The 26,851-nt window shown below is 53.1% G+C and overlaps 1 protein-coding gene across 5 annotated transcripts in view; it reads left to right on the plus strand.

Moving 5' to 3' along the window:
* The window catches only part of SEZ6 (seizure related 6 homolog), a 44,575-nt gene that overhangs the window by 14,779 nt on the left and 2,945 nt on the right, over positions 1 to 26,851 (plus strand). For all 5 annotated transcript variants that reach the window (XM_045837623.1, XM_045837624.1, XM_045837625.1 and 2 more), the window contains exons 2-11: positions 5,844 to 6,509; positions 6,974 to 7,107; positions 17,001 to 17,196; positions 21,445 to 21,630; positions 24,112 to 24,280; positions 24,411 to 24,577; positions 25,145 to 25,339; positions 25,575 to 25,713; positions 25,825 to 26,021; positions 26,631 to 26,825. In XM_045837623.1, the coding sequence (XP_045693579.1) occupies positions 5,844 to 6,509; positions 6,974 to 7,107; positions 17,001 to 17,196; positions 21,445 to 21,630; positions 24,112 to 24,280; positions 24,411 to 24,577; positions 25,145 to 25,339; positions 25,575 to 25,713; positions 25,825 to 26,021; positions 26,631 to 26,825 (2,244 nt within the window). The remainder of the gene's footprint in view (positions 1 to 5,843; positions 6,510 to 6,973; positions 7,108 to 17,000; positions 17,197 to 21,444; positions 21,631 to 24,111; positions 24,281 to 24,410; positions 24,578 to 25,144; positions 25,340 to 25,574; positions 25,714 to 25,824; positions 26,022 to 26,630; positions 26,826 to 26,851) is intronic.

Raw genomic sequence — 26,851 nt, forward strand, 5'->3', positions numbered from 1 at the left:
TCAGATGGTGCTGGGGAGATAGTCAGGAGGCCCCAGGAGCTGCAGCTGAGAGCCAGTGGGAGCAGTGGACAGAGCTGAGCTGTGGAGCCGCCCAGCCCTGGGTTCTACTCCCAAGCTTGCCACTTATTAGCTACGCAACCTTGGGCGAGTTAATTAACCATTCCGGCCCCCAGTGTCTTTATCTCCAGGGATGATAACCCAAACCTCCCTGGAGTAAGGGGAGGAAAGGAGATGACATGTGAGGGTGCTACGTGCACGACAGGCACACGGTTGGCACTGAGTAACAGCAACTGTTACCAGCCCCAGCTGCCAGTCTCCAGACCACAGGAGTGTGTCCACTATGGCTCTGCTGTGTCTTGTAGGTAACCTTGGAGAAGCCACATCCCAGCTCTGGGTCTCAGTTTCCCCACCTGTCACATGGGCCCTACATTGCCTTCCTTGTTAATACAAGTAGTCAGAAAGCAGCAAACTTACCTCAAATGCAGGGACACTGTAGGGTTAATTATTTCAGTAGCACATGGATTTGGAAGCCTCTAGAACTGGACCTCACCTAGGGCCTCAGAGATCTTCTCAGACCCTGCCAGCCTCCAGCAGAGGCCTGTCAGCTGAGCAAGCAGGGCCAGCCCAGTAGAACTGTCGCTGTGGAAACCAGGCTGTGGCTCAGGGGAGCTCAGGCGCTCTCATACCCGGGGCCCCTCTCCCCAGTTTGGGCTGTGGGATAATGGGGGTCTGCAGGGGCCAGGACCTCACTAATCCCCTATTAAAACTTGAAAGGGGCCAGGGAACCTCCAGAATAAACTCATTAACTTTTATGGACTAATAAATGGATCCCATTAAAATCTCATTCTCCCTATGCTGGACCAGCTTAACCTCCGGAACCCAGAAGGGTGGGCTTCTTGCCCACGGTACCCCCCGAGGCTCCCCCTGTACCCACCCGCTGTCAGCACGGCCCCTACCCCCCAGCTGGTGCTGTCACAAGGAGGGAATCAAGTCTGACATCTCGGAATTGTGGGTTCTCCTCCTGTGCCTACCTCCAAGGGGCTTGCAGCTGAGGCCCTGGAAAGAGAACGCCTGGCACCTCTGCAGGGGCTGCCAGAGTGACAGGAAGCCCCCCTGTCCCTTGCAGAAGATGGGGTGGGATGGCAGATGAGAGTGAGCACACACCTGTCTAGATGGCCCTCACCAAATCCACAGGTGAAGAAACAGAGGCCAGAGTGGGCACAGCCCCCTGTGCACGTCGGACAGCGAGTGGGGCATAGATTCAGCACTGGAACCTGAGGTTTTCCTGGCTGTATGGTGCAGAAAGATCTGCAGAAAAACAGCACCACGGGGACAGGTCAGTTGGCTCTGAGATGGCATCCGGAGTCCTAAACTGCGGCGTGGTACAGCAGTTCCCCCAGGCGGGGACCCTGGGGATGGACCCCCACCCTTCATCACTGCCTCCAGACAGACCAGTTCTGGCTGCACAGCGCCGTGACCCCAGGCAGCCTCCTGAGCCTCACGGAGCCTCATTTCCCCATCCTTAAGACCAGGACAATAACATCTAACCTAGTGCGATGCTTTGAAGAAGAGTCCCTAGTTGTTTTGGCTTCCCCTAAACATTGACTAGACACCCCTCCCCCCATTCCAATCTGGGGAGTGATGGGACACATGGCCCTCATCTCTACATTTACCCAGCCTGGCCCTGGTGAGGAGGTGGGCAGAGCAGGAGGTCTTCCCTGGGAGGCCCAGGCTGGAGCTAGGGGGAGGGGGCCTCCAATCCCAAGAGGGGCAATAGGGGGATGGCACAGGCCAGGAGGCAGGAGAGGGAGAGAATCCACCGGGGAGGCATCCTGAATGGCTCATTAGTGCCGATGAAAGCCTTTTTTCATTTCGTCTAAACACTTTAAACAGGGCTCCCTCCGATGTCTATTTGCATAGTTTAAGAGCTAATGCGGGGGGAGGGCCCAGGCAGCGGAGGCCACTCCTGGGCTGGGGGCTGCAGGGAAGCTCCGAGCCTCTGAAGTGCTGATGGCCGTGGGGGGAGGGGAATGGTGTTTCCCAGACCCACCCTGTTGGATGCTGCAGCCTTGGGTTGGGGCGAGGGTGAGGGTTGAAGGTGGGGGAGGGTTAGGTAGGGGAGGAGGCTATGGGGCAAGGAGGATAGGGGGAGTACATTCCTGTGTTCAGGTACTAGGTGGACTGGGCAGTTGGGAATCATCATGGGGACTGTCTTGCTGTAGGCCAAGGCCCTGGTCGCCGCAGCCCTGCAGGCCTTAAATATGGCTGCATTTTGCAGGGGTGGTGCAGTGCTGTCCTCCACGTCTCAGTCACACAAGGAACGTGGTCCCCAGAGAAGAGACCTCGCCCTGGTTCTGCACCCTCCTCGCCCCCTCCAGAGGCCTGCCTGTCAGTGATGGGGCTGCCCCGCCTGCAGCATGGCCACTCTCCCTCAGCGCCCCCATGAAACTGCTATTTAGAGTATTCAGATTCTCACTGAACCCCTCTAAGGCACCCATTTTACAGCCAATGACATAAAAACTTGCCCAGGCTCTCTGGTTTTCGACTGGCAGAGCTGGCATTTGAACAAACCCAGGTATGTGCAACTCTGTGCCCTATCCCTGTGGAGCAGTGTTGCAGGGTCTCTGGTTTGGGTCCCAGACTCAGATGTACTATGGGCACGGGGTGGGGTCTCCCTGGGTCTCAACCCAGCTTGGCTCAGGCTCAACCCAGGTCCAAGATCCCAGAAATGATGGCCCCAGCTCTACTTCTAACCTTTATGAGACCTTGGACAAGTCTGGTCCTCTCTCTAGGCTTTTCCTCCACTGGCTAGAATGTTCTCTGCTGGGTAGCTCCAGTCTCTTCTCTTGTAAGGCAGGCTGGTGTGGAAGGACTAAAGCTTTGAAGCCAGATCAGTGTAGGTTCAAATCCCAGCTCCACCACTATGCCACTGGGCAAGTCTTCACCTCACCTCTCTAGGCTTCAGGTTCTTTGTGATGTGAGAATAAGAATTCTCATTTCGTAGAGTTGTAGTGTCAAATAATACGAGATCTGGGGACAGCCTGACCCAGTGTCTGGCACACAATAGGTACCTGGTGCGACTGGGCATCTGGATCCCTGACCCCTCCTGCTGTCCCCTGCATCACACACTCCCCCCTTTGTTGGTCTCTGCACCTTTGAACTCAGTCATCCCAGGCAGAGGGAATGTGGCGGGGGAGTGTTACAGGGCCTCAGGCTTCCACCAGAGTTAACCAGGGTGTCTGAAGATGCCCTCTCCCTAGAAATGGCTTGTCTCCCCAAGATTATCTTACCATTTCTGACAGTGGGTGGCACTCTCTGGGACCAAGTGGCAGCTGAATCAATTTGCTCGTTTGATATGCTATCTCGATCCCATTTAACCAAGTACTCAGTCCCCCCAGATAACACAATCAGTGCAATCGACAGTGATGGGAGGTGCCCATTAGCTCGGCTCCATTGCCCAGCACCCACCTGGCAGCCAGCAGGAGGAGCTGTGCCTGCTATAGTCCCTTCCTGGGGAAGAGGATCTCTTTGCACTCCCTCTCCCAATGAAAAACCCCACAGGTACCTAGCCTGGGAGCCACAGGCCACACCTCTTATTGGGCAATCTTGGAAAGGGACACAGGAGCCCCAGGGGCTGGGCGAAAGGCTCCTCTTCCTTGTGCCATGCTAAGGTCAGTCTCAGCTCACCTGGCAGAGACCACGTGACATCTAGGGAGCCGATAAAAACAGTAGCCTTGTTCTGGCATGGCATTGCCTAGACCTTCCATCATTGACTCAGATGAAGACACAGGGCACTGGCAACCATCTGCTCCAGGGGGTCTCGGCCTGGCTGGACATCTAATGTGGGCACTGTGTTGTGAGTGTCTGGCACAGAATGCCAAGGCACAGATGGCCTGCTTTAGTGGGCATCTCAGGAGGTGGGGGTTGGTCCTGGCTTCTCAGGGATTTCAGGCACCAAATCCCTTCTGACCTGGAGGAATGGGGAGCTCTCTGACCTGCATCCACCTTCCTCACCCCAGTTTCCTCCCTCCTCCCATTTGTCTGACACATCAGAGCTGCCATAGTCTCTTGAACAGAATGTAGGCCATCTGCTGCTTCTTCACGCCTGCCAATCCATGGGGTGGGTGTGAGCCTGTGGAACGACACCCACCACCAGGCACGCAGAGGAACCGACCTTCTCCTTGCAAACTTATCTCACCCCGGCTGTTTCCCTTCAAGTCTTCATGTAGCCATTTTGAGAGATGTTAGAATCAAAATATCCTCCCAGCCTTCTCAGAGCTGGCAAAATTCCATAGGAGCTGAATCTGGAGCCAGCATCCATCGACCTTTTCCTAGTAGTTAAGGATCTGGGGAGCCTAGTGGGCCACAAGCAGAACATGCATCATCTCTCCAGCTATGTGGTTGAATAAGTCAATATAATCAATAGCAGAGCAATCTCAGACCAGCAACGGCAAAAAAGTTTCATCTTCCATAGCCTATCTGAAACATTGACAGTGGCTGCCTGGAAAAGCCTATTCTTAGAAGGATTCTGAAGTCTCATGTGGCCTCAGCAGGAAATAGCCAAAATTGCTTAACAATGCCTGCTACGGATCGGAAAGTGGGTGGGTAGCATACCAGTTGACCATTCTATCCCGGCTTTAGACCCTGCCCTCGATGGACCCTGGCTAGTGTCACAAGAAAGATAAAGGGAATTCAGAAAGACTTATCAAATGGTGAGTTCAGAGAGACCTATCAAATGGTGAAGGGAAGTAATATTATCTCAGTTAATCCTAAAAAGAAACCTCACGTTACAGATGAGAAAACTAAGGTTGAGAGTTTAGGCTATTTGCCCGAGATCACACAGCCCCATAGTCATGGATTCAAGATGTGAAGCCACACATGCTGTACTCCAGAGTTTAGCCCTCCCCACGCCGCTCACACAATTGTCCTGGGGCAAAGCAAAAAGAGAGAGAGACAGAGACACCAAAGAAATAATTGAGGAGCAGGAGAAATGTGACAATGAGATATAATGGAACCCTGACAAAGATGTCGTGTACACACACATGAAGGGATCTAAAATAAAATCCCAAATATATGAAGCATTTCCTGAGACTAAGGACCAGCAGTTTCATTGAGAACAGAAAATGAACCCCCAAGCCCTGGCTGGCGTAGCTCAGTGGATTGAGCGCGGGCTGTGAACCAAAGTGTCACAGGTTCGATTCCCAGTCAGGGCACATGCCTGGGTTTCAGGCCACAGCCCCCAGTAACCACACATTGATGTTTCTCTTTCTCTCTCTCTCTCTCCCTCCCTTCCCGCTCTAAAAGTAAATAAATAAAATCTTTAAAAAAAAAGCGAACCCCCTTCTCAGGCAGAACGGTCACTGTGGTGGGAAGTGGCACTCTAGCCAAGGGTCAACTAACTGGTCATGTGACTCGGAAAAAGTCACTTCCTTTCTCTGGCCTGTTCTTTGGCATCAGACAAATAAGACCTTTGATCTACATTAGGCATGGCAAATATTTATTGGTCGTCAGCCTGAGGAACCAGGCATGGCGGCCTGGAATGCTGTACTGAGAAGGATTCCGAGGGGAAGGGGAGAACAGAAAATAGTGCAATAATACATAGATAGTAATGTCCACTCTGCTGCTGGTAAGGAAGGGATATCTCATGTGCCATCCTTGAAGTATATGGTAACATCTCATTTCCAGCTCTGAAAGTCTATAGCTCCATGGCACTCAGCGGTGAGCACAGTCCCCAAGGCTGTCTGTCAAACAAGACATGAATCTCCTACTGTCTGGACTGGGTGTGATGCTGCGCTCCGTGGGGCAGTGGGTGGGGAATCTCTGATCGTCCATTATTATTCCAGGTCTCTCCTCAGAGGCCCCAACCATGGTGGAAGGCCAGGCTCCAGGCATGGAGGAGACGTATGGGGAGCTGACAGCGGCCCCCACACCTGACCAGCCCGAACGAGGCATCCACTTCGTCACAACCGCCCCCACGCTGAAGCTGCTCAACCATCACCCACTGCTCGAGGAGTTCCTACAGGAGGGGCTAAAGACAGGCGAGGAGCTGAGGCCAGCTCTGCCTTTTCAGCCTGATCCACCTACACCATATACCCCAAGTCCCCTTTCCCGCCTGGCCAACCAAGACAGCCGCCCAGTCTTCACCAGTCCTACTCCAGCCAAAGCTGCAGCACCCACTCAGCCCCAGTCCAGGGAAGGACCCTGGAGCCTGGAGTCAGAACCCCCCGTGCTTCACATCACAGCTCCCCTACCTCCAGGGCCCAGCATGGCAGTGCCCACCACAGGCCCTGGGGAGAGGCCCGGTACTACACCCCCTAGCAGAACATGGACTCCAACCCAAGAGGGTCCTGGAGACATGGGCCGGCCATGGGCTCCAGAGGTCATGTCCCAGACCACAGGCCTTGGGATCGAGGGGACCATTGCCACCCCCACGGCTTCAGGAGATGACGAGGAGACCACCACCACCACCACCATCATTACCACCACTATCACCACAGTCCAGCCAGCAGGTCAGCTACTTGCTGGCTTGCAGATACAGATATGAGAAGGAGGGTGGCTGTGGGGCCCTAAATTCCTCTCTCCATCATTGTGCCATTGGCCTTGCCCTTCAGTACCAAGGGCCAGAATGCAGGATGCATTGGATTGCAACCAGATAGACCTGGGTTCAAATCCTAGCTGGAAGCAACTATGCTAGACCCTTGGAATTTACTTAACCTCTCTGAGCCTCATTTATAAAATGGTAATAAGAATACCTAACTCACTGAGCCATTGTGAGAACTGAGATAAGATTGCACACAATGGGTGCTTAAGAGAAGGTGGTCCCCTTCTTTCAACAGGGAAGTAGATGTCCTAAGAGGTGGGCTTCACCCCCACACACACACATGCATGCACACATACACACACAGAAGTCAGCCTTAGTTGGACCCACTTCTCCAGGACTGGGCTTAGCCTTGTGTCTCCTCCTGCCTCTCAGGCCCTTGTAGCTGGAACTTCTCAGGCCCAGAGGGCTCTCTGGACTCCCCTACAGCCCCCAGTTCACCCCATGACGTCGGCCTGGACTGTTTCTACTACATCTCTGTCTACCCTGGCTACGGTGTGGAAATTAAGGTGAGTGACCTGGACCTGGCAGGGACAAAGCAGGAGCTAACGCATTATCTTTCCAGAAAGGTACCAGTTATGGGGGAGACGGGGATGCTCAGGGGCATCAGTTGGAGAGGGGCCTTAGGCCAGGGCTAGGCCATGGGCCTAAAACATGGTTGAACTCTGGACCAGAGAGCAAAGAGGCTACTGCTCCCCCTCAGCAGTGTCCTAGGTTGAGAGGGGCTACAGCATGCCTGTCCTCTTCCCTAAGGGGTTTGATCAGGGGTTCAGGAGAACCTGAGGAAGGGGCTCTTATCTCAGTGCACAGGGGTTGGGTAAGTGTCTGAATCTATGTAACTGAGTAGAGAGAACACAGGGCTGCTTGGCCATCCCCTCACTCACTCACTCAGTCATTCCTTCAGCAGATACTCCCTGAGCAGCTCCTCTGGGCCAGGCCCTGTGCTGGCTGCTGGGATGCAGAGGTGGGGAAGACAGATATGGCCACACCATCAAAGAGGTGACAGCTGGTGTCAGCCCTCTAGCCCCAGCCTCCTGCCCCCACCTCCTTCAGCCACCTCATCCCTTTGAATCCCCAAACTCTTCCTTAATCCCAAAACCTCTCGGATGTAGGTCCTGTAGGTCCTCTCGGATGTGCCATGGGCTCCCCGCCCTCCACATGCCCCAAACCTAGCTCTTCCTTTTTGTTCCTTCAACCTGCTTGTCACCCAACTCCTGCCCTCGGAGACTGACCCCAACCAGTCAGAAACCCAGAGTAGGGCCACCACAGTGCAATGTGGATGGCGTCCTGGAACTGCACAACATGAGGTCGACTTGGCCCTTCCCTCTCCCCACCAGTCCCCTCAGCTCACACCCGCATTCTATCACCATGACACCCCCCTAAACTCAGCTCTGCCTGCCTCTCCCCTCCATCCCCACAACTGCTACACCCTCCAGCCTCCACGATCTCTCCCCCAGATCACATAGTGACCGCCTCCTGGTCACCCCATGCACACATGCTCCTACTATCCCACCTTCATCTACCCTGCAGTCATTTTTCTCAAATGAAATTGATCCCCGCCCAAGGCCAGTCCCTCTGGGCCCATCTTGAGCCACTTCTTCCCTTGTTCTCTGCTCCACCTTTGCACTAAACTGCTTGCAGCTAACTGAATGGACCAAGTCCGCTTCCTCCTCAAGCCCCAATTGTACATGCTGGACCCTCTGCCTGGGAGAGCCATCCTACTGTCCCCTCCCTTAGCACTGAACACTTGCGTCACCTTCTCTGGGAATCCTCTCCTAATCCCCAAAGCCTGGGGCATCCCCCATCCTAGGTCTTATTATTCTGCCTCCTGTCAATCTGTTTATAGCTGTCCATCTCCCCAGCTAGGCTGTGAGAGCCTTGAGCAGTACCTTGGAATAAGGGGCCCAGAATGGTTTCTCCACAGACTAACTGAGTAAGCAGACAGTTGAATACAGGAAGGAAGGAAAGAAGGAGGTGAGAGCTGATAAACAAGGAAGGAACTGAGGAGCACAGGTAAAGAGGAGGAGTCCAGGGAACAGGGCAGCGCTACCTGTTCCCCATTCCCCAGCAGCTCCCCACGCGTCCCAGAGCCCCTGCGTCTGGGCCTAGAACCAGCTACTCCTGTCCTAGGGCAGCACCTCCAGGCCTCTCCACAGGGGTGTCAGGCCCGGGTCTCAGAGCCAGGCCCTGTGGAGGGGAGGGCCCTCTCCCACAACTAGCGGGCCCCCCTCTTCTTTCTGTAACTGTTTGATCCTGCTCTGCCAAGCCCTGTGCCCCCCACTCTAGGCTGACTGGGAGGGTAATTAGGAACAGCCACCACTACCCTGAGCCAGTAGCACTCAGTGATGCTTAATTAAGGTAATTAATGTAAAATCATCACCTAATGAGAGGTAGCACAGGCTGTGGATCACCAGGTGGAAGGCACCAGCTGCAGGTGTGGGAACGGGGTTGGAGGGGGCAGATGCCAGGCTGGGTGACCCCCCTGCAGGCTTAGGCTAGCTCCACCTGCCCCTCCCTAAGCCTACCATCCCCACTGAGACCCACTGGGCCAAGCTGGGCTCGGTCCTGGTGCTTTCCACAAAGGAGCAAGTTGTTGGCTGTGCCTGCCCCAGCCCTGGCCTGGGCATAAGCCCCACCTTAGATGCCCACCGCCTCATGTAAGCCATGTTTGTTGTCGTCTGCTGCCACATTTTTATCATCAGAATGCAAAAGCTGTTACCAGGCAACCCTGAGAGGAAGACCTGCCACAGCCCTGGAGTGCTGTCAAGAAATGTGGCAGGCAAAGCTGGCCCCACCCTCCACCTCGCCACCGTGGGGCAGATTCTTTGGAGACCTTGTGGGCCTTGGTGGCCTGAGACAGAGTCAGAGGCCAAGACAGGGAGGGCTGGGAGGGGAAAGGACAGAATCAGCCGGGCCAAAGCAGGATTTAAGGTTGTTCTTTCAGGGCCAGTTCAGGCAACCTCTACTCCTACCTAGGCCTCCCGGCTGCACCGCACAGGCCACTTGGGGACCTGAAGAATTAGTGACACTCTACACCAATACCAAAAAGCTAGTTGGAAAAACCAAGGCCAACAACAACAAAGAAAAGTGTGTGTGTGTGTGTGGTGGGGGGGAATGCCCAAGGTCACTCCATTAATCATTGACTAATGTTTTTTATGAATGAATTTATTCTGCAAATATAACTTAATATACCAATTACCAGGTGCCAGGCTTTGTGCTAGGGGCTGGGAACACAGCTCTTCACAGTAAGTGGAGGAGACAGAAGTAAACAATGACCACAGAATGCTCCATGCTACTGGGGATGGGGATGGAGGTGGGAAGCACAGGGGACTGTGGGAATTCCACAATGGGATACACTTTGCCAGCCTGGGGGTGGTCAAAGAAGGCTTTCAGGAGGTGACAAAACCTGCTCTAGGACCTGAAGGAGAGAGGCCAGCAGCCAAGCCTGGGCTGGAAGGCAACAGCTATGGCAGACAGGCCCTTGAAGGCTGCAGAGCAGTTTTAGACAGGAGCAGGAAGTAGGCGTGAGGGCTTCTGGATTACACTCCTGCCAGGGGCTAGGCCTGAGCAGTGTCCTCCTGCCCAGTCAGAGCTGGTGGAGGGTCCAGGCCATCCTGGGCACTGGAGGTGGAAGAGGTGAGGCAGCTAGAAGGCCTAGAAGGCAGCCCATTGCTCCTTCAGGCTTGGGGAAAGGCTTGTGGCCTCTGCCCATTTTGAGTAAGTCCCTGCCTGCCCCTCTGTGAACTCACAAGGGTGGCTAAGGATAGGCACGAGGGATGGAATCTGGGCAAGGGGGATGGGAGGAACCATGGGAGGAGAGGATTATCCTAAGGACCCACAAGTCACACCCCTGTGCAGGCCAGCCTGGCATCATGCTGAGCCCCTGCCATGTGACCACAGCCTTGGCTAACGTCTGAGGCCCTGGGCAAGACCCTTTTAATTTCCTTTTCCTGAAGAACAGCCTCAGTGGTTCCAGAATCCCTAACAGCCCAGCTCTGGACCACAACCCCTCATAACCTGCTTTGTCCCCTGTCTCCCACCTCCCTTCAGGTTACTGCAGCTCTTTGTGCTTTTTTGAGACCCAGGGTCTGAGCTGCCTGCAGTGATGACAGCGGGTCAGAGAAGTCTTACCTCTTCCAGCCGGGGCTCAGGCACTGGGCTGGGCTCTTTCTTGAGAGATCCAGAGAGGCCCCTTTAGGACTGGTGGGCACAAGGCCATGCGAGTCCCATCCCCTCCCCAGGCAGCCAGTCTCCCCTGAGGGCTCCAGGCCTTTCTGGGCCTGGTGCATGCCTCTCACTGTGCTTGGCATTCCAAGAGCCTTCCCACTGCCAGCCCCCATCTTGGTTTGGCTGCTCCCTGTACCATCTGGAGCATGGGCACAGCTGCCCACCGTCCCTGCTCTAGTGCCCCAGGTGGCCCCATTGGAGCGAACATACTTCCCCCATGCCAGGTCAGCTGCCAGTCTGATAGCCAAAGCACCCCGCCCTTCTAGGTCAGATCAGAGCCGGTGCCAATGTGGACACCAGGAGTAGGGTGGTAAGTCAATGAGGTGAGATTTCCGGCAACTCCCTCTTTTTTGGCTCCCAGAAGGTCCATCTGAGGGGGTTCACGGGATACAGGCTGCTCTAACCCCATGTATTTGGTTGGGCCCCTCTCCCCATCCTCAAAGCAGACCCTCCCCATCAGGCTCTGTGAAGGAGCATTGGTTCAGACTCCAACGCAGAGGCTGTCATGTAGAACCGAAGTTCTAGTCCTGGCTCTGTGCCCATCTCTTGGCAACTGGGCTAAGCCTCTGGCGTTTTCTGGGCCTCAGTTTCCCTCTCTGTAAAAGGAGATTGAACCAGATGATGCAGAAGGCACCTCCCACCAGTCCTTCTGAGCGTGGCTCCTTTTCTTGGTTCAGAAACCTTCCTCATCGGTCAGACTGGGCAGTGGCACATCAGGTCCTTGACCCTGCTTCCTGCGTCCTAGCAGCTGCAGAACCTGGGCCAGGGAGAGGGTTGCTCCCAGGTACAGTGCTTCCCAGGCAGAGCTCTGGCAGACCCAAGGGTGGGGTGGGTCCACAGCCAGCTCTCACCGTGGCAAATGCCACGGTTTTACCAGGGTAGGGCTCAGGTCTTCTCAAAAAAGGGAAAAAGCCCTGGCTTGTGTGGCTCAGTGGATTCCGTGACAGCCTGAGAATCGAAAGGTCGCTGATTCGATTCCCAGTCAGGGCACATGAGTGGCTTGCGGACCAGGTCCCCAGTTGGGGTTGTGTGAGAGGCAACCTATTAATGGTTGTTTCTCTTGCATGTTTCTCTCCCTCTCTTTCTCGCTCCCTCCCCCTCTCTCTAAAAGCAAAGAAATAAAATCTTTTTTTAAAAAAAGAAAGAACTGTTAATGCTGTGCCCACTCTGTGCTGAGCCCCTTACAGGCAGGATCTAACTTAATCCTCACAACCCCATGAAGTGAACATGATTATCCCATTTCACAGATGAAACTGGTTTCAGAGAAGTCAGGTGACTTGCCCAAGGATCTTTCAGCGTGTCAGTGATAGAGCTGGGATTTGATCCTAGGACCTAAGAGCCCCTGTCGTCCTTTCCCTGGCCCAGATTAGCCTGGATGTGGTAAATCCAAAGAGGGAGTTCCGGAGAGGACTGTGGGGGGGGCTCTGCCTCCGCCCTTTTCTTGGCCCAGCCCAACCTGCTCCTGTAGGACACCCACGTGGAACTCTCCCAGTTTGGGAGCGGGGCCTGGGATGCGGCACATGAAGGCAAAGCACTGGACTGGGAGCCAGGAGTTCCAGCCTGGAGTCCTGGCTTTGCCTCGGAACTACTGTGTGCCCCAAAGAGGGCATCCCAGCTTCTCTGATTGTTTCCCTTATCTACACAGAAGTAAACACAGCCTACCCTGCACCCCTTATTGAGATTTTGTGAGATCTGAGAGGATAATGGGTATGAAAGAAGTTTGAAAACTATAAAGGGCCTCATGGGAAAAATCGTGATTATACTACTATTGGCAAGAAGGAGCACATGAATATGAGGGACCGCACATATGTGAGAACACACTCATGCCAGGACATGTGTTTGAGGGAGCTGTGTGCATGCAAGTGGGTCTGTGTCAGAGTACATGTGTGTGCCGGTGACCAGGAAAGGGTAACGGAGCAGGGTCAGCTCCAGCGGTGGGGAGCTCAGGTGCTCAGAGTGGGGCTCACACACAAGTCATCCTTGAGCTCATACGGCTGTATGTGGTCGTACTAGGGCAATTGTGTGCAAAGACTTGTGGCACTATCCCACCTATGAGTTATACCATTCGGGCATGTTCTAGAGACCCGACTGGCAGTTTCCTTGGAGACAGACAGGCCAGTCAAGGGTGTGATGGTCTGGGGGTTGGCAGAGGGCAACCTGAAATCTCCCCACTTCCCATCCAGGAAGGAGTCAGTCCCCTCACAGTGGCTACGTTTCCTTCCTTGAACTGACCCGATGGTTAGTGTTAGACAATTCAGAGTCCTGTGGGAATTGTCCTCATCTCCCTCTGCTTCTGTCCGCCCCCTGCCTGGCCCCAGCTCCCCTCTTGTCACTGGCTAGGAGTGTGGGAAGACAGCCTTCATGAGCAGAGCTGACATTTCAATCTGTCTCCCAAGTTCTTCAGGTGCCTGCAAATTGCATCAAGACTTCATCACCAGCCTTATTCAACACCCAGCCCTGTCTGGCCGCTGTCAGGCTTGGCCCTCAAACAAGCAACAAATTACATTCCAGCTATAGCAGCAGGCCTGCAAGTGGATCCCTGAAACCCAAGGGACCAGTCTCTGGCTAAGAACAGAGAACCTTCTGGATGTGATCCCTAAGCAACCCGGGCTCACTCAATTCCATGTGCTCATCACAAACCTTACCACCACGCTGGACTAGGAGCCAGGCTAGCTGAAGGGGGCATTGCCTTCCCCAGATCAACTCGCAGTTTTCCCACCTTGACTGGCTTTGGAGGGGAGGATGGCTGGTGGGAACATAAATGTCAACATCTTGGAAAAAGCCAGGTCAGGCCAAGATTCACCTTCTTGCTACACGTGGCAGGCCTGGGACCTGGGAATAAAGATGTCTGGAAGTCTGTCAGTCTGCAGGTGATAGCCCCATGAGGTTGACAGGAAAGGAGCTACACTGCCCCCCAGCAAAGCAAGACTCTGCTACTTAACACCTGTGTGTGACCTTTTGCAAGCTCCTTAGCTTCTTTGGTTACTTTTGGAGATTTTACCACCTGCCTTATACAATTGTGGTGAGGATGCAATAATACCCATAAGTAGTACAAGGCTGGCTCAACAGTTACAGGTGCTCTGTAAATGGTTGTTGCAATGCTGCTGCTGCTGCTGCTGCTGCTGCCGCTGCTGCTGGCAGAACAGCAGGGTCGGGAGCTGGAAGCTGGAGGTCAAAAGGGTGTTTATGGGAACTAAGAAAAATGCTAAATCCATGTCTACTTCTCTGCCTTTGCTTCTTTAGTAATTTCTCATCAGGGATTTCCTCACTTCCTCCTTTTCCTCCCAGTCTTGCCTGCTTAAGGCACTCTCAGGCCCACCTGCTCTGTGCACTTTTTCTGAGCCTGCAACCCCTCCACCTCCCCCTAGAGGATTCCGGCTGCACGCATTCAGTGCCACTTACGGCAGAATTATATGCTGCCTGGCATCTCTCGATAATTACAGATTCCACGTGTATGAGTCTTGTTTGCCCAACTCTAGAATCACAGAATCTCCAAGTTTGAAGGGACCTCATCCAGCCTCCGCCTGCAGCAGGAATTCCCCGAAGAATGTCAGCAGCAGATGGTCAGGCAGCCTCCACCCAAATATGCCATGGTGGAGAGCTCCTCACAGAGAGGAGGTGCTTCTGGCCCAGCACCCTCTCTTGAGCTTTCTCTTCAGCCCCAAAGACCCACCAGGTCTTTTCTCCCAGTCGGGGGAGTCCTCAGGGCACATCTGTTCTTGGCATCCATAGTCTAAAGGTCCCAGAGCCTAGTACATGGCTGAGTTCAGTCTCCTCTGGCTTCTCAGCTCACAGGAATCTGGAGAGGACTGTACCTCCAGCATCCCACACATTTCCTCTCCCCACACATCTTCATTGAGACTGCCAGTGAAGAAGGCATTGTGACCCAAAATGCCACCCTGGGCTTTAATAGAGAGATGGGTAGAGGACAGGTAGGGAGAGCCGGAAGCAAAGAACTGACTGGCCTGGCTTGGAAGGCAGAGGATGATGGTCCTGAGATTGAAAGGGTGACCAGTTTCACCAGGAGGAAGGCATTCCTTGTGCAAGGTCCCACATAGGTCAATACCCAGAGGGTGGAAGTGAGGCACGTCTGTGGCTGCTGTGCAGGCATATGAGGCTGGCGAAGCCACTGAGGCCAACTGCAAGCTGGGAAGTTTGGAGCTTGTCATCTGGGCAATCTGCAGTCACCAACAGCATTTGGGTGAGAGCAAGGCATGATCAGATCTGAGGATCTGAGACAGCCGGGACCTGGGAGATGAGTTGGGGTTGGGAGGTGTAGAAGCCATTCTCCAGGTGAGAAACAATAGGCAAGGGAGATCTGAGCCAGGACAGATACAAAGGGATAGAGAGGAGGAACCAGCTGGAATATCTGAGAGGTAACATTGGGAAGGACTTGGTGACTCACTGGGTGCCATTTAACCACCCAGGTGCTTAACCCTCGAAGGCCCTGCCTCAGAGCAACATGGTAGGAGCCCTGGAGATCATGTAGACCGGTGCTTCTGAATCGCCTGGGGTCTCGTTCAAATGCAGAGCATGATTTAATAGATCTGAGTGGGGTCTGGGCTTCTGCATTTCTTACAAGCTCTCAGGTAATGCAGATGCTGCTGGACCACATTTTGAGTAGCAAAGGCATTTTATAAGATGAGGAAACTGAAGCTCAAAGAGTCAGCATACTTGCCCAAATGTATAGGGGTCCCAGATTTCTGGCTCCCAATCCAGTGCTCCTGGTACCAGGACATACCACTATTTCCCCTCTGGGTACAGTCTGTTGCTGTCCAATGCTTGTTTAACTGAATGAAGGCATGTAGCCTAGAAGGATGCACCAGGGATTAAGGGTTTGAGGACTGGGGTGGAGGCAGACGGACCCATGACAGCCAAAGGGAAGGATTGGGAAAGAAGTTACTGAGAGTAGAAGCGAGAACAGAATGGTGGCAGCATGTCCAGGACGCTCACGATATAAAGCCAGGCTGAGCAGTCAGCAAGGGCCAAGTAGAACAGGGCCTCGAGGGGCCACAGCAAGAAGTCTGAACCAGATACTATGGGCTTTGTTGGCTCAGCAGAGAGCCACCAGGGGATTTAAACAAAGAAGCACCATGCTCAGCAACAGGCTGGGGCTTAGGAACTGGCTGTAGTTCAGAGAATATTGATGTGGAGGGAGGAGTGGGTTAAGCCCTACAGGCAGGGAGGCCAGCCAGGAGGCTACCGCAGAAATCTAGGTGAGCAATAATAGTGAGGTGCCAGGGAACTGGCAGTATGAATGAAGAGCAGTGAACAGATTTGGGGTCCAATTCACAGAACTGAATGACTGACTGGATGGGGGTATGAGGGAGGAGGCAAGATGCCAGTTTCTGACTCGGGCATGCAGGTGGATGGTGAGGTTATTCCCAGATGGGGAGCCAGGGGAGCTGCTGGTTGCAGGAGGAGGGTGACTCAGTATGAGGCAGACTGATGTGGGGTGCCTGATAGGCATCTTACAGGGGGTGTCTAGTGGAAGCTGAGCACACGGATCTGATGCATTGAGGTCTCATAATGCTGGCCAGGCCTTTGGACACCATCTAGCACAACTCACCTACTGCATCCCCGCTTTATAGATCAGGGGTCCCCAACCCCCGGGGCTAGGGACCAACACCAGTAGCAGTCCATGGCCTGTTAGGAACCAGGCTGTAAAGCAGGAGGTGAGTGGCGGGCCAGCAAGAAGAGCTTCTCCCACATGACCCACTGAGCTCCAACTCCTGTCCTGTACCCCCCACCCCCTGTGAAAAAACTGTCTTCCACAAAACCAGTCCCTTATGCCAAAAAGGTTGGAGACTGCTGTTATAGACAAGAAAACTGAGCCCAGAAAAGTGAAGGGGAAGGAAGCAGGAAGCAGCTGGTATAGTTGAAAAGCTTTGAGACAGACATGCTTACAAATCTCACTTCTGCTACTAATCTCTGTGTGACCTTGTATACATTACTTACTATCTCTTAACTTCAGGTCTTATCTCACAAGATTACCGGGAAGGTAAAATGAGCTCCTCCTGCACTGAAGTGCCTAGCTCCGGGCCTGGGGGCTCCAACGCCCAAAGAACACTGAGGACTGGCCACGTCTAGGACCTGCAGGCACCTAAGGGCACGGGGCTCAGTCCACAGGAAAAAGTCTGACTGCTCTGCTTCGCTCTGTCTATTCCACTGGCAGGTCCAGAACATCAGCCTGCGGGAAGGGGAGATGGTGACTGTGGAGGGCTTGGGGGGACCTGACCCGCTGCCCTTGGCCAACCAGTCTTTCCTGCTGAGGGGCCAAGTCATCCGCAGCCCCACCCACCAAGCAGCCTTGCGGTTCCAGAGCCTCCCACCACCTGCAGGGCCTGGCACCTTCCATTTCCACTACCAAGGTAGGCCTGGGCAGCCGAGGGAAGAACCAGCCCAGACTGGCTGCCCTCCTGGAGTGTCTGGTGCTATTGAGGTATGGGGGCGGGGAAGAGGGAGAGGGTAGTAACATACAGCACAGGTGCCTGGTGAAGCTGTGTACAACTAGAGGTGAGAATTGAACATCTAACACCTCTAGAACCTTCTTCCCTCTTCCAACTGCCACCCTGCAGAGAACTGGTCTCGAAGAGGGACTTACACAGGATTGAGTAACCCCCAGATATGCCTATTGCCATTCATTCATTCAGTACACTTTTCCTAAGCATCTGCTCTTTGCTGAGCCTGTGCTGGACACCGGCAATATGAAGATGAACCAGCCAAGTTCTTGCCCTCAAAGAGTTCAAAATCTAGGGGGAGGCAGATACTTAAACAAGAAATAATGATATAAGCCCTCTCCCCAGATGCAAAGGGGTAAAGGTCAAGGGGCTTGACAATGACCATGTATGCAGAGGTGTCTAGCTACCAGCCTGGCCTTCCTGACCCTGGCCTCCTGAACATATCACAGATACGGCTCAGACTCCAGTCAGCTCAGAACACCTCTGGAAGTAGTTAAGTGGCATTGCGTAATAGTAAAATCACAGACTCAGAAGTTCGGCAAATCTCTGTTTGAATCTCCTCCCCACTGGCTGTTAACCTTGCCCAGATCATTTGACCTCTCTAACTCTGCTTTTTCTCTGCTGTGAGACCAAGACACTTCACAAAGTCATAAGAATTAAGCAAAATGGTGCACCTCAAGTGCTTAGCACATGCTCCATAAAGGGAATTAGTATTAAAGAGCTGGCAGGATGGAGAAAAGAGAAAGGGCTTGGGACTGTGCCCCTTTCCCATCAGCATACCCCCTGCCTTCCTTCTTACCCCCGGCAAAGTCTTCTTGATCCCTTGCACTGCTGCAACAGGGTAACAGTTCAGATTTGGGAGTGCTAATGGGGAAATAATTGGTGTGAACAGCTACAGGATTGCCTTGAATTGTCACGGACCACTTCCTCAGCCCTGAGTGGGGGCTATAGCCCAGGGAGGAGGGCAGGCATTCCTCTGAAGATGTGGATGTTTAGAACCCACTAAGGAGAATTCACTCACCCCTTCCTGGCCTCACTACCCAAATTAGGGGAACAGTCTGGCATGGCAGCAGGGAGTATGGTGGTGGGACTGGCCAGGGGCTTGGCAGAAGCAAGAGGCGAGCTGAGGGAAGGGTGAAAATGGTGGCAGCCCAGACAGCCTCCCTAATGGCCCATCAATCCTAAGCAGCAGGCATAATTTCACGCCATGGTAACTTCTCTTGCTGCAAATTCCTTTGCACAAAACCTGGGACCTCCTCTCTGTTGGGCTAGAGGTGGCTGAAAGGCAGCAAGTTGGAGGCCCTGAAACACAGAGCAGACCCCAAGGGGGGTGGGGTGTTGGGAGAGCTAGTCCAGCTCCCAGAAGCCCTCCCTCCTCAGCCTAGTTTTTGTCAATGATCAGCTCTTTCCCTAATGAGTGTAATTCCCCTAATTATAGGCTGTAATTAGCCCTGATCCCAGAGATGGGAACAGGAAGAGCATGTGCTCACACACGTGTCTCCCTGGGCTGGAGAAAGACAGTGCCAGAAGAGGAAGTAAGGGTCCTAGTACCAACATTCCTGCTGGAGCTGTCCAAGATAACACTGGAGATCACAAGCATGGGGCCCCGCAAGGGTCTCACCTGCAGAACCAAGTTTCAACTCCCCTCCCACAGGCTCAGACAGGGTGAGGAGGCAGAGGGCCCTGCCAGGCATCCCCCTCCTCCCTCCTGAGCATGCCTGGCACTGGACTTGGCTCCAGAAACAGATGCCAGGGAGAAAATAGCTCAACAGATTGCAGTGGTGCAGGCACTCCGGGAATGGTCGTCATGACAACAGGATGAAGCTTGTCCTGCGAGTTGGCACTTTACCCACTATGGAGTCTGGGGGCTGTGTCGTCTGCTCCCAGCATCCTGATCTCACTTTATCCCAGCCCAATTTCCTAATCTGTGAAACAGGGGGCCTCCCTTCCCAGAGCGGTGATATGAACTCACAGGGAAGATACAGGTGCAAGTGATGGGCATGGCATATGGCTCACAGCTGAGAACTCTCTGGGTATCGCACCCTCCACTCTGGGTAAAGTGCCCCAAACCCCTTTGCCCAACCTAGCCTGGCCTAAGGTTTCTTCCCAGATCATTGTGAGTGGCCACCACAAAACAACCATCCAGGTCAACCTTGTCTACTACTCCCAGGTTTCTCAGATTCCTAAGCCCAGGTCTCTACTTCACCTGGGGAAGCAGATGAGAGGGGGGATGCAAAGCAAGTGGGCTCTAGAGCCAGGAACTTCAAGGGCCCACTCTACCCCTTACTGGCTGTGAGATCAGAACAAGTCCCTCAGTCTCTCTAAACCTTAGTTTTCCTCATCTGTAAACGAATTGATAACCCCTACCTTGCCTGCATTCCTCCCAAGTATATTATAGACATCATGTAAGAAGAGTAGGAAGGCATTTTAGAAGCTAGAAGGTGTGTTCCAATGTGAGGTGTTTTTATTCATCAAAATCACAAATAATAACAGGCTGGTGCATTCAGTATTCACTCTGTGTTAGGCACTGCACATCTGTGCTCTCACGTAACAACATCGTATGCAATACTCTAGATAGGTGGGCAAACAAGGAAATAGGCACAGAGAAGTTGGGTAACTTGCCCAAGGTGCCACAGCAAGTGTGGGAGCCTGTGTTCAAATCCAGACCATCTGACCCCAGAGCACACATCCTAAACGCTGCCCTGTGCTGCCTGTCAATCACAAGTGACCATTCCTTGGCCATTCTCTTAAGGACCCTATGAGGAAGGGAAAAGTAGGTATCATCCTCCCCCTTTCACACACCTAATGACAAAGGCCAAGACAGGTAAAAAAAAAAAAAATCACAAAACTTGATCCTAGACCCTGGTCTGGCCAGAGGCAGCTCCTTTTTCTATTTATACAAGGGCCCACAGAGGCTAGCAGAGTCCCTGCCTGACCCTCTCTTTCCATCCACCTGGTACCAATAGTAAGGGTTGCACCCCCTACCCCAAGAGCCAAGAGCGGTTCTTCGGTCTAGACAGTCCCCATCCCTCCCACCACCCCTAAGGGTCTTCAGACTCTGTAGCCCAAGCCTTCTCTTGGCTTCTCTCCTTGACCCCTCCATGTCTTCTTCCTCACATCTCAGATCCAGGCCCTAACCCCCCTACTTTTGGCTACCACTTAAGCTTGGCCCCAAGTTAGGACTGGCCAGGTTGTTTTGTAGGATTTGCTGCCACCTTCCGGATTTATTTGGTATGACAATTTCAAAAGCTACCAAGTTTCCCAGGGTAACTTGTCCTCCTCCCCGCAAACTTTCCTGAAGGCATCCTTTGCTTCCCCACCCTTGCCCTATACTGTCTTTAAAAAAGTCCACTGCCTTTACTGTCAAGCTTTTCAGTATTTCTCAATGAACACTGGGAAACTTCTACTATCTGGCTTCAATCTTTCCTGTTGCAATTCATATTTGTCTCCTATGGGAAAAATACATCAGTATAGGTTTTTCACCATTTCAAGTGCTTTCACACTTACAAGTCTTTCAGTAACATTTTTTGAATTTGTACTATCAGCTGGATTCCAGGGACACCAAGCTGAATAAAACATTATCCTATTTGTTCTCACAATAACCCTGTAGGTGGGCTGGCATTTTTAAAAAAGATTTTATTCATTTATTTTTGGAGGGAGGGAGGAAGAACGAGAGGGAAGAAATATTAATGTATGGTTACTTCTTGAGTGCCCCCTACTAGGGACATGGCCCTCAACCCAGGCATGTACCCTGATTGGGAATTGAACCAGTGACCCTTTGATTTACAGGCCAACACTTTAATCACCTGAGCCACACCAGCCAGGGCTGGACTGGCATTTTAAAACTCATTTAACAAATGAAGAAACCGGGACACAGAAAGGCTAAGTAACCTGCCTAAAGTGGTAGAAAGCTTGGGCTACAGCCCAAGCCTCCTAACTTCTGACTCTGTTTGCTTCACTACCCAGCCTAGGCTGCTGGAAATGTCACAGGCATATTTTGGGGAAGAAATCAGTCTTTTTTCTGGTACTCCTGATGTTTCCTCTGGCCCCAAAATGACACCTCCAGGCAGGCTAAGGCAGAGCCCTTTTGTCCTGGCTATTACTCAAAACCCCCCTCAACACAAACACATACACACAACACCCATTTTCTTTCTGCAGCCTATCTCTTGAGCTGCCGCTTTCCCCGACGTCCAACTTATGGAGCTGTGACTGTCACTAGCCTCCACCCAGGAGGCAGCGCCCGCTTCCAATGTGCCACTGGCTACCAGCTGAAGGGCGCCAGGCTCCTTACCTGTCTCAATGCCACCCAGCCCTTCTGGGATTCCCTAGAGCCTACCTGCATCGGTGAGTGGCCCCAGGGGACTCAGTAGTGCTGAACAGGGGAGTTGGTTGGGGGCTAATCTCTGCTCTCTGTTGTGTGTAGTACCTTCCTAGGCTCTCCAGAAAGAAGCCAGAAAATGGCTATCCGCCTCAGTGGCAGTCATCCAACTCACAGTTAGTGAGCACCTATTATGTGGAGGCACCACAGATATACAGAGCTGATTAAACAGGGAGTGTGCCCTCAAAGAGCCCACCCTTCCAGGAAATGGGGGGAAAAGAAAACACTAGAGTATCAACTTTCACAGCAGGAAGTAAAAAGTACCAATGAAGAGACTTAAAGCAACCAGGGAGGAGAAAGCAATCTCTCTTAGTTGGGCATTTATAAGGCTTCCTGGAGGAAGTGGCACTGGAGGTTTGAAATTTCAGTGGAAGCTACAACGTGGGCAAGGACACAGAGGCAAAGTAAGGGAGTACTTAGGGACAGAGAAGACAGCCAGGCTTGGCTGAGGCCTGAGACTTGGGAAGGGGAGAGGGGGAGGGCCTTGAATATCAGCCAAAAACTAGGGTGGGGCGCTGTTGAAATTTTTGAAGAGGAGGAGGGCAGAGCTCAGAACTACTCCTCAGGAAAGCCAGTCAGGTGATGTCTGGAAGCTGGGAGGCCAGCCAGGCAAGAGGGTTTGAACTTAGACAGTAACTTTGGGAATAAAGAGGAAGAAAGTGTTTCCAGAAACACTGATGAGAGAAAGGGGGAGAGCAGAAACAGACTCCCAAGTCCTGGTCATGAGTGACGGGGAATCTGGGTTGCTGCCAGGGCCTTGCTGGCAGAAGAAAGATGGAGTGCTTAGTTTGCAGTATGAAAGGCAGCTTGGGCTTTTTTCCTTTTTCCTTTTTTTAGCTTGGGCTTTTGGATCTTATTTCATTCTATACACTCTTCCTGAGTGCCAGGCACAAGCAGAGGTGAGTGAGCCAGATGTGGCCTGTGCCCTAAGGGAGCTGTCTAGTGAGACCAGCAAACAGCTCAGCACGATCAGCACAGATAGTGCTGTGATGGGAAAAACTCAGGGTGTGATGGGGATCCAAGGGAGGAAGAGCTGCTTCAACATAAGGGAAGAGTCAAGGAAAGCTTCCCAAGATGACATGGAAGAACTGCAAGTTACTTGAACAATGATTAAAATAAAATTAAAAAAAAAAAAAAAAGAACTGCAAGCATGTTCACGCAGAGTAGTGGAGTAGATTCCTGGAACAGCATATGCAGAGGTGTGGTGGCGTGAAGCAGCATGCTACAGTGAGGTGTGCCTAAAGAAGAGGGTGTTATGAGGAGAGGCTGAGGCCAAGTCAAAAGTCAGGTCCAAAAAGGCCCTGAATGCCATCTTGAACTTCGACTCTATCTGGGGGGTCATAGGGAACTACTGAGGAATTTAAATGTAGGATGGGGCATGACCAGACTTGATTCCATTCCGAGACCAAGCAAAAAGGTAGGTCTGCCCTCTCTGCAGAGAAGCAGAGAAGAAACTCACCACAACCACCTCCCCAGAAGGTTCATTAGGTTAAAATATTCTGCTGTGTGGAACGCTTGGAGACAAAGACACTGTGTCTTGGCAGGCTGGTCTTGGAGAGCTGGCAGGATCCGAAGCTGTACATCCAGGAGAGGAAAGTGCTGCCCGGAACCAGCACACTCCTCTTGCCTGAGCCTGCTTCACCAGCCCTACTTCCGGCTGGGAGCTTGTGGCCAAATAAGTCAGCAGTCCTCAGTGATGGGGACGAGTGAGCCACTCTGCCTCTCCTTACAAAAAGAGGACAGCCCCAGGCCTGAGGATTCAGTGCTAGAAAGGCTACCATAAAGGTTCAACCCAGGAATGACAGTGGCAGTGACGAACACTTTTCAGAAAATGTTCGAGGCCATTGCCTGGCTAGTAATGTCTGCTCAGGGCACAAGATTTGGAGTTGAATGGCACGCACACCACATGTATGTCACCCCCAATCTAGTCCTACCCTATTTTACATTCATTCAATCATTTTATTCAACAAATACTGAATGCCAACTCTGTGCCTGGCCTGAAAAGATTAGCCCCTGCCCCAGGGGGCCTTAGTTAAAGGGATATATCCAAACAATAACTGGTTTTCAGAAGTGGCATGAGGTAGAAGTAGCAGATACACCCAAGAAAGTTGGAGCCCTGGGTAGAAGGCTTTAATAAAGTCACCTGGGGGCAGCAGAGAGGGAACGTGACTCACCCAGGACCACACAGCAAGGCCTCGGCAGACCTACCAGTCAGGGGACCTGCATGTGAATACTCCCAGGGGTGTGAAAGGTTAGGAGGTAGGATTCTGCAGTCCAGGCTGCCTGGAGCTGCAGGGTCACAGGGGCAAAGGATTGACCTCCAGCACCATGAAGGCAGATCCCTGTTGCCCCATGCACAGGGTACAGAGCTGTGAAGGGCAGGAAGGCTTGTTAGGCTGCCTAGGATCCAGCCAGGGGCCCAGCACACAATTCTGCCCGTCTTCCAGCTGCCTGTGGTGGAGTGATCCGAAATGCCACCACTGGTCGCATCGTCTCTCCCGGCTTCCCGGGCAACTACAGCAACAACCTCACCTGTCACTGGCTGCTTGAGGCTCCTGAGGGCCAGCGGCTGCACTTGCACTTTGAGAAGGTTTCCCTGGCAGAGGATGACGACAGGTGAGGAGATGTCCTGCTGGGATGGGAGTGCCCAACCTGGTAATATCCTGCTAGAGGGGCCGTACACAAGCATGGGGCCACACCTCTTGGGTCAGCAACCAGCCACGCAGCTGCTGCTCTGCTGATCTAGGCTCATCATCCGAAATGGGGACAACGTGGAGGCCCCGCCTGTGTATGATTCCTATGAGGTGGAGTACCTGCCCATTGAGGGCCTGCTCAGCTCTGGCCGACACTTCTTTGTGGAGCTCAGCACTGACAGCAGCGGGGCAGCTGCAGGCATGGCCCTGCGCTATGAGGGTGAGCCTAACGGGGCCTAACCAGGGGTGAGGGGCTAGAGCAGGGGCTTGGGTCGAGAGTGTCTTCTCACACTGTCCCCCTCTGTTCCATCATCACTCCTTCCAGCTCAGCCCTTGCTCAGCTGCACTGAGGCCCTATCTCTTCATCCCTCCCAAGTCTAGGATTCCTACCCCATTTGCAAGAGACCCCTGCCTGGATTCAGGCACTCTGGCCCAAGTAAATGAATTCTCTAGATTCTGAAGAACAAAAAAGACCCCAATTCCTAGGGAGGGAGAATTGCTGCTAAACATTAATTCATTAATTCATTCAAAACAATATTTACTGAGTGCCCTCTATGTACTAAGCACAAAACTAGGAGCTAGAAATACAATGGTGATCAAGACAGCCTCCTGAGCATAACAGGGATGGGTCCTCTGGGCTGTTCTTGTCCCTTGCTTGCTCCAAGCCCAGGACACACACTTGCAGTCAGGGTGAGAAAAGCCCTGGGGAGGGAAATAGGAGGAGGACATTTTCCCCCTGTGTTTGTCCTGGTCAAGGCTGAGCTTGCCTGGGCCCTGTGGTTTACAGCCTTCCAGCAGGGCCATTGCTATGAGCCCTTTGTCAAATATGGCAACTTCAGCAGCAGCGCACCTTCCTACCCTGTGGGTACCACCGTGGAGTTCAGCTGCGACCCTGGCTATACCCTAGAGCAAGGCTCCACCATCATTGAGTGTGTTGACCCCCATGACCCCCAGTGGAATGAGACGGAACCAGCCTGTCGAGGTCAGTAGGCACCAGCAGATGGGCCCACCAGGGGCAGGGAGGAGGGTGGGCACCAGGGAGCCAGCAGCAGAGCCTGTGGCCTCAGTGACATGTGTCATTCAAGCTTCCCCCTGAGAAAGAGGTGGGGACTCCCAGCATTGGGTAGGCACTCCTGTGGGCAGATGGCAGCCCTAGGACATGGCCCTGGGGGGGAAGACGGAGGGGACGTTCCTCCCGGGTCTCCCCTGCCTTCCAGCTGTGTGCAGCGGGGAGATCACAGACTCAGCCGGTGTGGTGCTTTCCCCCAACTGGCCGGAGCCCTACGGCCGTGGGCAAGACTGCATCTGGGGAGTGCATGTGGAGGAGGACAAGCGCATCATGCTGGACATCCGAGTGTAAGTGTTCAATGGGCTAGGCCAAGCCAGCTCCTAAGCAATGGAGTCATCTCTTGCCCAGCCCATCCTGGGGTCCCTAGGCGCGACCTCACTGACAGCCCTCCTACGCAGACTGCGCATAGGCCCTGGTGATGTACTTACCTTCTATGATGGGGACGACCTGACAGCCCGAGTCCTGGGCCAGTACTCCGGGCCCCGAGGCCACTTCAAGCTCTTTACCTCCATGGCCGATGTCACCATCCAGTTCCAGTCAGACCCTGGGACCTCAGTGCTGGGCTACCAGCAGGGCTTCGTCATCCACTTCTTCGGTGAGCCTGCCCCTGCCCCACCCCATGCCCGAGGGAGAAGAGATGCCAGAATGCAGACCCCCAAACATAGCAAGTCAGAGAGGCCAAGGCAACGAGGAGCCTGAGTGCTCTTATCTGACAAGGAAAAGCTGGAAATGCTCCTGGTATCACCAAAGCCAGTCTTGTTCTCCACCTTCCTCCTGGGTCCAGTGGAAGAAAGGGAGACTCCTGTTGCAGCAAGAGAGACTTGGTAGGCAGCAGGAAGAACTTCGTAACAAACATAGGGAACTAAGGAAAGGAATTTGATTATACAATGCCTTTTGGATAACCTTCGATAGAAGTGACAATTTTCCCCACTTTACCCATTCCCCCTCTCAGTACTGAGAAACTGGCCAAGATGTTTTTGGAAATAAAGTTAAAAGCCTAGATGATAAACCAGGAATCTAGGAGACAGTCATATCAGGGACAAGCAAGGAGGGGCCCTTATATGGGGAGAATAAATCACTGAGCCTGCCCCAGCCAGGCCCAGAACAAACTGGCAAGAGTTAAACTTCCTCAGGGGGAGAGGGGCTAGCACAGTCACTTTGGTGTTGGCTGAGGGTCTGCATCTTGCTGCCCCCATCCCCCTAGAGGTGCCTCGCAATGACACATGTCCAGAGCTGCCCGAGATTCCCAATGGCTGGAAGAGTCCATCACAGCCTGAGCTGGTACATGGCACTGTTGTCACCTACCAGTGCTACCCTGGCTACCAGGTGGTGGGATCCAGTGTCCTTATGTGCCAGTGGGACCTAACCTGGAGTGAGGACCTGCCCTTCTGCCAGAGGGGTGAGTGTTCCTGTTCCCCCTATTCC

The sequence above is a fragment of the Phyllostomus hastatus genome, unplaced genomic scaffold, assembly GCF_019186645.2.
Source record: "Phyllostomus hastatus isolate PE091 unplaced genomic scaffold, TTU_PhHast_1.1 phas_contig_210, whole genome shotgun sequence".
Lineage (NCBI taxonomy): Eukaryota > Metazoa > Chordata > Mammalia > Chiroptera > Phyllostomidae > Phyllostomus > Phyllostomus hastatus.